The sequence below is a fragment of the Centroberyx affinis genome, unplaced genomic scaffold (assembly GCF_046629955.1).
Source record: "Centroberyx affinis isolate AG114_WGS23_722 - 3 ecotype Tasmania unplaced genomic scaffold, CSIRO-AGI_Caff_v1 ptg000559l_1, whole genome shotgun sequence".
NCBI classification, from domain to species: Eukaryota; Metazoa; Chordata; class Actinopteri; order Beryciformes; family Berycidae; genus Centroberyx; species Centroberyx affinis.
Window position 1 is genome coordinate 122,488 of NW_027279202.1, and position 13,162 is coordinate 135,649.

At 41.5% G+C, this 13,162-nt stretch overlaps 1 protein-coding gene across 1 annotated transcript in view; it reads right to left on the bottom strand.

The window, feature by feature from the left end:
* Positions 1-13,162, bottom strand: part of prx (periaxin) — a 47,928-nt gene that overhangs the window by 12,182 nt on the left and 22,584 nt on the right. The window contains exons 3-8 of the mRNA XM_071518232.1: positions 10,553-10,660; positions 7,990-8,115; positions 6,787-6,937; positions 5,761-5,954; positions 4,890-5,134; positions 30-4,531 (exon numbers count right to left, since the gene is read on the bottom strand). Coding sequence (XP_071374333.1) covers positions 30-4,531; positions 4,890-5,134; positions 5,761-5,954; positions 6,787-6,937; positions 7,990-8,115; positions 10,553-10,660 — 5,326 coding nt within the window. The remainder of the gene's footprint in view (positions 1-29; positions 4,532-4,889; positions 5,135-5,760; positions 5,955-6,786; positions 6,938-7,989; positions 8,116-10,552; positions 10,661-13,162) is intronic.

Here is a 13,162-nt window from a genome sequence, read left to right on the forward strand (position 1 = left end):
GTCAAGTGATGGCATGTTGAACTTTCCACCTTTGACTTCAGGTCCTTCAATATCGATATCAACTCCCTTAGCTTTCATTTTAGGAAGAGAGACATCAATTGAGGGCATTTGAAATTTGCCTCCTTTACCTCCATGCCCCTCAATGTCAATATCTCCCTCTATCTTTCCTTTTGGAAGTGAAATATCAGTGGTTGGCATTTCAATCTTTCCTTTAATCTTTGGCCCTTCCAATTTGACATCACCCTCTGGCAGGTTCATCTTTGGAAGCGAAACGGCAAATTTGGGCATTTTGAATTTACCTCCTTTTCCCTCAGGACCCTCAATATTGAGATCACCTTCAACCTTTCCTTTGGGGAGTGAAAGGTCAATGTTTGGCATGTTGAAATTTCCTCCCTTAATATCAGGACCTTCAATATTGACCTCTGGTCCCTTAGCTTTCATTTTAGGAAGAGAGATATCAATTGAGGGCATATGGAACTTGCCTCCTTTGCCACTATGTCCTTCAATTTCAATTTCCCCTTCTGCTTTTCCTTTGGGGAGTGAAATATCAATGTCTGGCATCTCAATCTTCCTCCCCTTGATGTCTGGTCCTTCTATTTTGAAATCACCCTCTGGAACATTCACCTTTGGTAAGGAAATGTCAAATTTGGGCATTTTGAATTTTCCCCCTTTCCCCTCAGGGCCCTCAACATTTATGCCACCCTCAACTTTTCCTTTGGGAAGTGAAATGTCAATGGTTGGCATGTCGAATTTTCCTCCTTTAATATCAGGACCCTCTATGCTGACTCCTCCCTCTGGAGATTTCATTTTAGGCAGTGAAACGTCAAGTGATGGCATAGTGAACTTTCCACCTTTGACTTCAGGTCCTCTAATGTCGACATCGACTCCCTTAGCTTTCATTTTAGGAAGAGAAAGATCAATTGAAGGCATCTGAAACTTGCCTCCTTTACCTCCATGCCCCTCAATGTCAGTATCTCCTTCTATCTTTCCTTTTGGAAGTGAAATGTCAGTGGTTGGCATTTCAATCTTTCCTTTAATCTCTGGTCCTTCCAATTTGACATCACCCTCTGGTAGGTTCATCTTTGGAGGTGAAACATCAAATTTTGGCATTTTGAATTTTCCTGTTTTCCCTTCAGGGCCTTCAACATTTATGTCACCTTTGACTTTTCCTTTGGGAAGTGCAATATCAATGGTTGGCATCTCAAATTTCCCATCTTTTCCAGAGTGAACTTCAATATCAATGTCCCCCTCTGCTTTTCCTTTAGGAAGAGAGAGGTCAATTTTTGGCATCTCAAACTTCCCACCTTTAACTTCTGGTCCCTGAATCTTCACATCCCCTTCTGGGAATTTTATTTTGGGGAGGTTGATGTCTAGAGAGGGCATGCTGAATCTGCCTCCTTTTCCTTCACCTTCAACACTGACATCACCTACTAAATTTCCTTTAGGAGGCGAGATGTCAATTGTAGGCATTTTGATTTCCCCACCTTTGACGTCTGGTCCCTTAATACTGATGTCAACTCCCTTTGATTTCATTTTAGGGAGAGAAACATCGATTGAGGGCATGTGGAACTTTCCCCCTTTGCTTTTAGTTTGTATGTTTCCCTCCACTTTTTCTTTTGGAAGAGAGATATCAACCGATGGCCCCTCAAGGCTAACATCACCCTCAGGGATCTTCATCTTTGGTAAGGATACATCAAATGTTGGCATTTTAAACTTCCCTCCTTTTCCTGAAGGTCCTTCAATATCTAATTTACCCTCTGCTTTTCCTTTGGGCAGAGAAATATCAATTGTAGGACTGTGAATTTTCCCACCTTTGATCTCACTTCCCCTTAGGCTTAGATCTGCTTCAGGTGACTTGACCTTAGGAAGAGAGATATCTAATGAGGGGATGGTGAATTTACCTCCCTTTCCGCCTCCTCCATCGATATCAATATCTCCCTCTACTTTACCCTTGGGAAGTGAAACATCAATCGAAGGCATCTCAAACTTTCCTCCTTTCAACTCAGGACCTTCAATGTCAATGTCACCTCCCTGTGATTTCATCTTTGGTGGTGACACGTCTAAAGAGGGCATCTGGAATTTTCCTCCTTTGGCTGCAGGACCTTTGATCTTCACTTCTCCCTCTGGCAATTTCATTGCAGGAAGAGAGATGTCGAGAGATGGCATATTGAACTTTGCTCCTCCTTTAACATCAGGACCTTCAATATCAACCTCTCCCTCTTTGGATTTCATCTTTGGGAGAGTGATGTCAAAAGTGGGCATCTTGAACTTGGCTCCCTTACCGCCACTACCCTCAAGATCCATGTCCCCTTCTAATTTTCCTTTGGGAAGTGAAAAGTCAATGGTTGGCAGTTCAATCTTTCCTCCTTTAGCCTCAGGGCCTTCAATCTTCACCTCTCCCTCAGGTAGCTTCATTTTTGGAAGAGAAATGTCTAGAGAAGGCATGGTGAATTTGCCTCCTTTTCCTTCACCGCCTTCAATATTCAAACCCCCCTCTACTTTTCCTTGGGGAAGAGAAATATCAACTGTTGGCATCTTGATTTTTCCACCTTTGATTTCAGGTCCCTCTAAAGTGACCTCTCCCTCAGGTGACTTAATTTTAGGAAGAGAGATATCATATGTGGGCATTTTAAACTTGCCCCCTTTTCCCCCAATGTCAACCTCACCCTTGGATTTACCCTTTGGAAGAGAAATATCTACTGATGGCACTTCAATTTCCCCTCCTTTAATCTCAGGGCCTTCTATGTCAACCTCAGCCCCAGATGTCCTTATCCTAGGGAGTCTGATGTCAAATGAGGGCATTTTGAACTTGCCTCCTTTTGTAGATGGTCCTTCTATTTCGATGTCCCCCTCTGTCTTTCCTTTTGGCACCGATATATCAATAGATGGCATCTGTATTTTACCTCCACCTTTCACCTCTGGCCCCTCTATGTCGAGATGACCCTCTGGTTGTTTCAGCTTTGGTAAAGAAACATCAAAGGTAGGCATTTTGAATTTGCCTCCCTTCCCAGCATGCCCCTCTACTTCAATGTCTCCTTCCATTTTGCCTCTGGGCAGGGAAATGTCAAGTGTGGGCGTTTCAAATTTACCACCTTTTACTTCGGGACCCTCAATGTCGACTTCCACCTCACCTGTCTTCATTTTAGGTAGGGAGATGTCAAATGTTGGCAATTGAAATTTTCCTCCTTTGCCTTCTTCGATATCAATCTCTCCTGCTTTGCCTTTGGGAAGAGTCAGGTCTACTTTGGGCAACTTGAAGCCCCCTTTGACTTCTGGTCCTTTAATATCTACTTCTCCCTCAGGTGACTTAATTTTGGGAAGAGATATATCAAAATCAGGCATTTTGAACTTCCCATCTCCACCAACATAATGCTCTATATCAATATCTCCACCCTGTGCTTTTATCTTTGGAAGAGAGATGTCAGCAGAAGGTAGGCTGATTTTCCCTCCAGCTTCTGGACATTCAATATCCATATCAGGAGATCCCATCTTTGGTAAGGAGATGTCAAACTTTGGCATGGAGATATTGGGCCCCTTAAAACATGCGCCCTCCACCTCATCAGGAATTCTTCGTCCAGTGTCCAATTCCAAATCAACATCAGGTATAGAGATGTCAATGGCAGGCATTTTGATTGCCGTCTTCCCATCTGCTTCGTACTCTGGGAGTGAGACTTCCATGTCAGACTTTCCCTTCATTTTTGGCAAAGAGATATCAACAGATGGCATCTTAATAGATGCACCTGTCCCTGAGAGATCCATGCCCTCAACACTGCCCTCCATCTTTGGTTTGGTGATATGTGCTTTGGGGAGACCTATCTCACCCCCTCCCTTGATCTTTGCTTCAGGTGCTTTGATATGTCCTTCCATGCCTCCCTTCATGGTGGGAAGAGAAAAGTCCACATCTACTTCAGGAGGTGTTATGTCAATATGTGGCATTTTCAGCCCTGTCTTCTCAGGACCTTCAGCTTTTACCTTGATGTCACCATCTATCTCATCAGAATGGCGTGAGAGTCTAACTCTGGGTAGTTTCAACTTTGGCATTCTCAACTTTGCATCTCCTTTGCCTACATCTACATCTACTTTTCCCAAAGCTCCCTCTGCACCAACTCCTCCTTTGGTGTTGATTTTAGGTGCTTTGATTTCTGCCTTTCCCTTCACAGTGGGCAAAGATGCCTCAGCTTTTCCTGAGGGAAGTGCAAACTCCACATCGGGTGCGTTAAGCGTAGCCCCTCCCCCCTCCACTTCCATGTCGCTGCCCTTATTACCAGACAAGCTGAACTCCACCGAGGGTGGCCGGAGTTTCACATCTGGTGGTTTCAACTCCACAGAGCCAGATGCCAAGGCTGGGTCTGACTTTGTGTGTTTGGTCTTGGGAAAGGTGATTCCAAACTTGTGTCCTTTTACTTTGGTTTTCACTTTAGCTCCAGATACGTCAGGTGAAGAGATATCCACCTGTCCTTCAAGTTTTCCTGTTTCCACTTTTCCTCCAGTCGCTGCTCCAGCGTAACCCTTTGTTTTCATTCCGGGGAACCTGGGAGAATAGGATGAGTGTATAGAAAGGGGAGGGAGAAGGAGAAAAAGACATTGTAATGCAGCCAAGATCCTAGGGAATAGCCAATAAAGAGTTATATTCCAAAATTCATTTTGGAAAAAGAAAATCATAATTTGAAGTGTATCAATTCATAAATATAGATCTAGCCAGTAAAAGTATTTTTTGTCAGTCCTAGACTGACAAAAGGATAATACTGTCAGTCTAGAATACCTATTCTTCAAAAAGTACCATACTTTGCTTACGTTTTTGGCTATCACCCATTTTGTCAGTGCAGGTGGCGTCTATAATGCATTCAAACATGAAAAGCAGACACAAAAAGAGCTTGAACACGGCTCACCTGATCCTCCTCTTTTTCTTCCCCAAGGCTGCTGCTCCTCCAGCTTCCTCTGCTGCAGCCTTCGCACTCCTCCTCTGTTTGAATTTGGGGAGAGAAAACTCCACATCAACGTCACTCATTTCCAGCCTGGGGGGAGTGCCCTCTATCACCAGCTCCTCTCTACCCTTCTTCTCTTTCAGCCTCTTCAGACCGAAACGACCACCCCTCTTCTTCTTGACCTTGAACGGCTTGGTACTCTTGACACTCTGAAACATACACACACAGATATGAGTGATAGGAAGGTCACAGTCACTCACATTTAAAGGCCCACAATTGCGGTATGGTACAACCTGTTGAGTTGCTGGCTATATTTATATAATGATTTATTCGATTTTTTTTCCCTCAATCTAGTATTCAACTATTTATACAAGGACTGAAAGTGTATGAGAGCTAAGAATGTGTTTTAAATTAACTTTGAGGTTCTAGAAGATTTGACTTATAATACTAATAAACTTTGTTTGTACGCAATTTTCAAAACAAAACTACAAAATGCTTTACATAGTCAAGTAAGTGCAGAATCATTATAGCAGAAATAGCATGAACTTAACTGACAAAAGCAATTAGACACAAAAAAAAGTTTAAGATAGGGATAGGAGAGAGAGAGGGGAGAGCTCTCTAGGATCAAGAATAAAACATATGGTACATAGCTCATAAAATAACAAATAAAACATAAGAGGAATAAAACAGGAAATTATGCAAAAGCCTGTTCATGAAAGTAAGTTTTGAGGAGATATTTAAAAGATCATACAGATTTGGCTAGCCTTAGTTTTTTGGGCAGGGCATCCCAAAGCCTAGGTGCCAGATTATATTTATATATATTTATACTTGATACCATTTTGGCCATCTTGGCTTTGGGTCCTTTGAGCTCCAGGCCGGGGACTCCAGGGCGTACGATGATCTCTCCGCCCGGGACAGTCCTCTTCAGCAGGAAGCTGACCTTATACGGCTCTGCACACTGCAGGATCTTCAGAGCGTCTTCGTATTTCACATTGTCAAAGTAGACCTTGGCACTCAGCAGCTGGTCACCTGCAGAGAGGGCATCATGACTGAATGTGTCAGCCAGTGTGTTTATACTGTGTGTGTAACCCCGACCTCCTCTAACCGCCCCTGAGCTCTGACTCCTGTGTGTATGGATGCATTCATACACAAATGAACAGTGGCTGTCAAAAGTCCACGCATTCTTTCAAATGTTCTAGTTTTTATTGCATTGAGACCTTCAATGAAAACCCATTAAATCAGATTTTTTTCCCACTTTAATTTGGAAATAGTGTCCAGGAATATCAAGGTAAAAGCAATAGGATACTCATTTCTAACAATGCACACAGACACATATATGATATATCAAGCCAGTACTTTTTTATTAAAAATCAGATACAGTCATTGTCGTCCAACTTTCCTTTTTATATTCAACAGCTTCAGGACTAGCAGTCTGTAAAACCTTCACTGAAACCTGCCACACCTTGCCTTAAGGAGCTGCGAACCAATTCATGGAATATTTTTGTTTATTATTATTATTATTTATTAGTCATATGATGGTGTAAATGGTGTTTCAGAAGATTTTTCCCCCCTGACAAGAATACAATTCTGAGGAAATTATTTTTTTTAGCATGAAAATTGAATATTGAATATCAATCAATACAATAACACCAGTATTGGTCTTTCAAAACCCGTATCAGTCGGACCCTAACAGCACACACACACAGAGATACACACACACAAGCACTGGCCTCGATGTGCTTCTTCTGTCTTGATTTTAGCTCTTAGTTTTTATCTGTATTTGTGTTCTTTGCAAAGCAGTTTGTGATGAGCCTGTTCAGTGGAAGTGCTCCCTAAATGAAATTGTCTTGGCTCAAGTTACCTTCCTGCAGACTGAGGTGCTTGGCAGCGGGGGAATCTTTGAGGACGTCCTTAACGAAGATTCCTCTCTCCCCTCCACCCGTCACGCTGTAGCCGCTGGCTCCAGCCTCCGCCTCGGTCTCCACCACTATCTCCACAGGCTCACAGGCCTCCTCCGCCGTCTGACACACACACACACACACACACACACACAGTCAAATATTTCCTCGAAACCGGGTGGTAATAGTAGCAATAGCCACTAAGAAGAAGACATTTGCGCAGTTCACTGATGTAACCTTAAAAGATTTCTGGATTTTAAAAATTGCAAAATTCCTATTAATGCAATGCGATTCTTTCAATACAATGCATTTTGCTTGTTCTTTTATTTGAATTTTATCTTTTTATCTGTCTTTTATCTGCCTTCTATTGATGTAAAGCACCTTGAGCTGCATGTTGTGTATGAAAGGTGCTATACAAATAAAGGTTATTATTACTATTATTATTATTATTATTATTATTATTATTATTATTATTATTATTATTAATGCCATTTGGTGCTGCCAATGCCAAAGTTGTGCAGTGCAGCTTTTAGCACAAAGTAATACATCAGATGAAGAAGAACACACTGCTACTGTGCTATTTCCTTTGCTGGGTAGATTCAAAAATAGTTTACAATGCAGCTGAGCAATCACACTAATGTTTTCTATCTTGTTTGCCTTCCTTTAATGAATGCACGGCCCGAAATTTATAGCGACTTGTCACTTCACACTTTACATTCACATCCGTTTGATCCATTAAGCTGTCATGGAGGAAAGGTCATTCTATTCTTGAATTACATCCACTTTTACACTGATTGACCAACTCGCATATCTTACAAAGTCACCGCACAAAGGGAAAAAAGGACTGTGGTCTTTGTCAGCCATGGAATGACTCTGGTTAAGTGTATCTCCACCCATCCCTTTACCATTAGTGATATGAGGTAAATAAAAAGGTGACCTCCAGTAGGTGATCATCATAAGACAAACAACCACCAATACAAACAAAAATAAATTATACTTTCAGAACAGAATTCATTGATGCTTTTTTTCCCACTTTAAAGACCCTATCCTCATGTAACTTACAGTTTGTTAGTACTTAATATGATGTGTATTATGAATTTACATCCTAAAGATTTATGCCTCACAAGGCAGATAACTGGTTTCATGTGGGAGTATCCTCTGCTCACCCCTGTCTGCTCCTCTGTGGATGAGTCCATCTCTGGCTGGGCCAGTTGGCAGGTCGAATCTCTCAGATGGCTTCTCTTCTGACTCAGCACCTGCTTCAGCTCCGCATGGAGCTTCTCCTTCTGCACCTGCACAACACAGGCAACACACAGCAAGATGATCCACTCTGTAGGCGGATGTCATGATGCAAAATGATAGAAATTCAACTAAAATGTAACTTTTTATCTGAAATGTGCTGTGTTTGATTGCTATAACCAAATTCTTTATTTGGGTTTATTATCCTTTAAAGGTGTGCAACTGATACTTTTACAACTGCTACTGTAACAACTTTCCATTAATGTAAATTATCCATTAATGTAATGTAATAACAATTTACAATTAAGAGTGTGATAATCCTGTGAACGTCATACATTTCCCATTGTTATAAAGGTTACCTGCCATTAGTATAATAACTTGTTTCCTATTTATGTAATAATTATTACATTAGACAGAGTGTTGAAATCTTCACTATTCAAAAATATAACTGAACTAGTCAATATTCAATCTACCAGTGCACCCACTCACAAATTTGGTTATTAACATGCATGGAAGCTTACATTTAAAAATGTTTAACCTTCCTGTTAATGCAATAAAACCAAATAATGTAATAATTATTATGATAACAGTGAAAGTTACTACATTAATGGTAGGTTTTTACATTTATAACGTTAACAGGATTATTACACTATTAACTGCAAATTGCTATTACATTAATGGATCATTACATTAATGGGAAGTTACTACATTAACAGTTGTAACACATATTTTGAATTGTAGTTTTTCTGAATTGTGGTATTTTTTCCTTGCCAAACGAAAACACCTTTAAGCATTTGTCCTTCCAATAAGCAGCCATCCTCAAAACAGCAACATTGTTAGCAACATTGTCATTCCTCATTGAAACCAGTGGGTGGGACTAGCTTGCGGCGACCACTGTTAGAGGAATGCTGAAAGTGCTAACATGCGACTTTTCGGTCCATGAATGCGGGCTGAAGTGTTTACTGCAGGTCTGAGTCCGGCACCTGTGTGTGGTTTCAGATCTGCCGCAGTCAGATGTTTTTTGTTATCGACCTTGCGTCCAGCTACCAGCGGTCACCTGCTGCCGGCTGAAAAGGCATCTCTGCTGAGCTGGGAGAAATGAATGGCTGTTTATGTGTGTGTGTGTTTTGGGGGGTGGGAGGTGGGGGGGTGGGGTGGGGTGGATGACCTCAGCAGATCAGGCCCGGACTATTGTGATCCGGTCTGTATGGGCCTGGTGGCTGGCAGGGTCACATGGTCAATCAATGCTGTATTTCTCAGTCCAAATATGTCCGAATAACAATGTTGCTCATAAAAATTTCAACATTATACATTACGTTCCAGTCTGTATGTGTCTGGTGCTTCCAGGGTCATGAGGTCAATATCAGTGATGCTTTCCTCTATCCAAATATATCCAAATCACAACACAGATTCACACGGATCATCCAGGCACTGGTGAGGTCCAGCTAACTAACCAGTGATGCTGCCAGTCTCTCTTCATCCCTGTTATCATTACAAGTTATTAACTCTTATTTATTTTACACTGTAGACAGCAAAGACAATCATCATCGCTGTTGGGTGAAAACCTTGTGTCTCCAAAATATCAACTTTTCAGGATTGAAGAAAAACAGCCTTGTTTTTTGCTTGTCCACCATGCATTTCTGAACATTTTCGCATAATGGCGGACTCGATGAAGCGAGGGAGTAAACTTGTTAAACTAGTAAACTTGCTGCCTCCCTCTTCACTTGTCATGGTGGGACATGTAACCTTCAGTGGGAGAAAGATCTGTCAAAGTGAGACTGGTAACCAGTGAGACTTCTCTGCAGCTATGGTTAGCTTAGCTATTAGTCTTTATGCATGGTGCTTTGCAATGTTTGTCCTTGGCTGGCCTCCGTAGTGCAGTGGGCGAGTGGCTTTGCTGTGAGTTTCTTTAAATTTTTAAATTGGATTTACAAGGTTTTCACATGAGGACAGCGGTATGTAAACTGTCGCATGGCTAACATCATGACAGCCTAACAAAAACGCAAAACAGATGTAGCTGGGGACAAGTGTGCACCTCGCAAGGGTGTTTTTATTTCTTGTTACTGTTCAGCTTAGCTCTGCCTCTCTGTTTTGATTTATAGCTCACATAAATTTCAGAATTACTTTAATAGGCCTATCATCAAATATTAAGCACTGTTCTATATCAAGAACAGCAGTCACCTCAGCGTTGTTCTTCCACTCTAAAAAGGATAACTTGACTTTCGGAACTTTATTCTGTTATTTTTTTTTCTTCACTTCTCACTTTTGAAAGTTTCTGTGTGCGTCACCAACATATTTCTAAACACCTTTTTTGAGACGCATGTACAGTATGTGTGAATGTGTCAATGTAGGCATATTGTTTATGCTCTTACGTGTGTGTGCTTTCAGTATGCATCAATGTTTGTGTACATGTCTGTATTCATCTGTACGTGTTTGTATGCTTCTTGTTGTGTATAGGTGTGTGTGTGTGTGTGTGTGTGTGTGTCTCACCACTCGCTCGGGGCTCTCCTGTTCGTCTGCGGAGCCGCTGTGGTGGGGGTTGCTGTAGGGGGCGGAGGGGGGTCTGTCAGAGGGGGGCGACCGCCTCTTGTCTTTTACCTGTCCACACAGGAGACGGGACATTCAGCAGGTGAGACAGAGCTTCAACCAGCGTGTGTGATGTCCTGAGCACAAGGTGAGGCACCAGCCTGGAGCTCAGCCTGGGACCTTTTATGTTTTAGCTATATAAACATTTCTTCAAGGCAGAGCTGCTCTGGAGGCAGAAATAATCTCATTGGTTGAGATAAAGCTCAGTGGGCGGAGCCAAAGAACCACAGTTAGCTAAATGTAAATGTAAATGTGAATGGCAAAGAAAAATATAAATAAAATACAAAATCTAGAATATAAATAAAAAATATAAATGGTAATGACTTTTTTTTTTTTTTTATTCATTCATGACCATGGCATTCATTCATCATGGCAGCTAGCTAACTAGCTTACCTATATAGCTATAAGCTAGAATGGCTAGTTTGAACTTAGAAGGTCAGCTAGCTAGCTAACCTAGATAACTTAGTATTGATAGACTGTATCTTTCCAGTTATTAGCAAATGTGCTAGGCTTCATAATATTAGCTTCCCCCTCTCTTACCTCTTGCCTATTTCATCCAGTGTGATTATTTCTGCCTCCAGATTAACTGACTTCAAGAAATGTTTGCATAAAACTCCAGCCTGCATTTATTGTCAGACTGACACTCAACTCCCAGCTGCTCCAGTGGAGCTGCTCAGTAGCTTGAATATTTTTGACAGTGTGAGTATGAAGCTCATTCAGTCTCCTCTGGATAAATAAAGGTTACAAAAGGCTGTGGAAGCTGTGGGTTTAGCTGCACTCTGAGCTGCTCTGACAGCGGACCAGTGGCTTAGCTCTTCCTTCCCTGAGCGGACCTGATCATCACTCAACCTGGAAAAAACTAGAGTTACCCCTTACCCTTGTGTCATCAAAGACCACAACACTGAACTTTTTACAACCTTTAAATACCTGGGCAACATACCTTGACCATAAACTGAACTTCTTGAGAACACAGAGGCAGTTTGTAAAAAATGATAGCTGTTATTTTCTCTGAGGAAGCTAAACTTGTTTAATGTCTGCAGATGACTGACGGTCCTGTTTTCTAAATCTATGATTGATTCTAACTTTGTGTGTAAGTGTAGTTTGGTAACCTGTCGACCCACTGGAGTGAGCTTTTCAGTTAAGAGCTGCAAGGAAACCTACAGCAAGTCTAGTCCCATGCCCCTTTGAATATGAACTTCTACAAGCTGAAACTCCTGGTTACCTGGTTATTACTTTTCTCTGACTATTGATCGGCTATGTCTCTATTGTTTTTATTATAGTTTTTTGTTGTTGCTGCTGTTGCCTTTGATTTTATGCATGCTATGGACTAGCGATTGTGTCTGTTTTATTCACCTGGCTGTAAAAAGAATTTCCCCCTGGGGATATTAAAGTTGAATTCAGTCGAATTGAACAGGACTCAGGTCCTCTCCCTCCTGCCTTCCTGCTTCATGAATACTTCATGTCCAGGGCGCCCTTGTGGCTCACTGAGTACAGCCGTACCATAAGGCTCAGTCCTTCCCGCAGCGATCTGGGTTTGAAACCGGCCCGCGGTCATTTGCTGCATGTTCTCCCCTCTCTCTCTCCCATACCTTCCTGTCTCTTTCACACTATCTATGTCTAATAAAGCATAAAATGCCTATAATAAATCTTTAATGAATACTTCATGTCCCCCTCTACACTGCCCCCCCTTGTCTTGCAGACTTAATCTTGTAATTCTAAAAATCTCGCCTCACCTCTTATTTTCTTTCTTAGCACATGATCATTCTAGGGTCACAAGAATATTTTTTACCTATTCATCTATTGTCAGGGTGCTATGACCTCTGACCCTTGTGCTGCTTCCCACTGAGCAATTTCACGTTGATTAGCTGTTTAAAAGACATCTAAATAGTTATAGACGCATAGGCTAAAATGAGGCGACATCAGGTTTAAAAGTGAAAGTTTAGTAGACACTACATCTATATATATATACAGTATATACACATATTCATATAGACTATGTCTTCTGGTAAATGACAAAAATAGAGCATTATCTTGTACATATGGACTTCTCTTGTGCATATTTTTGATATTTACAGCTGTTTATGCATTGTTTAAATATGTACTAATGTATTTTACTGCTTGGTCTAAAACTGGGCTATACATAGTCAAAAAAGATCCTGGGCTATATGAGAGCTGAAGCAGAGACGCAGCGTTGAAATCACGTCAAATGTTCAGTGGGTTACTATTATTTTTACTATTATTTTTCAGAACACAGATAAAATCATTCGTGTGTGCTTTGCATGGCTGCAGCTCAGCATTGCAGAACAGTAGTGATAAATCCGACCTGTTGTCATGCAATTAGAGACCCAAATGCACTGGAAGCGTAAACCGACTCGCATCATTTGTAGGTGGCAGACCTGAACCGTCAGCAGCACCAGCACCTGCATGTCACCACAGCATGGCTGACTTTACGATCCATCATATTTTCTGCCCCCTGCTCTGCTGTACGGTGTGGCTCATATATTTGGAGTCCAG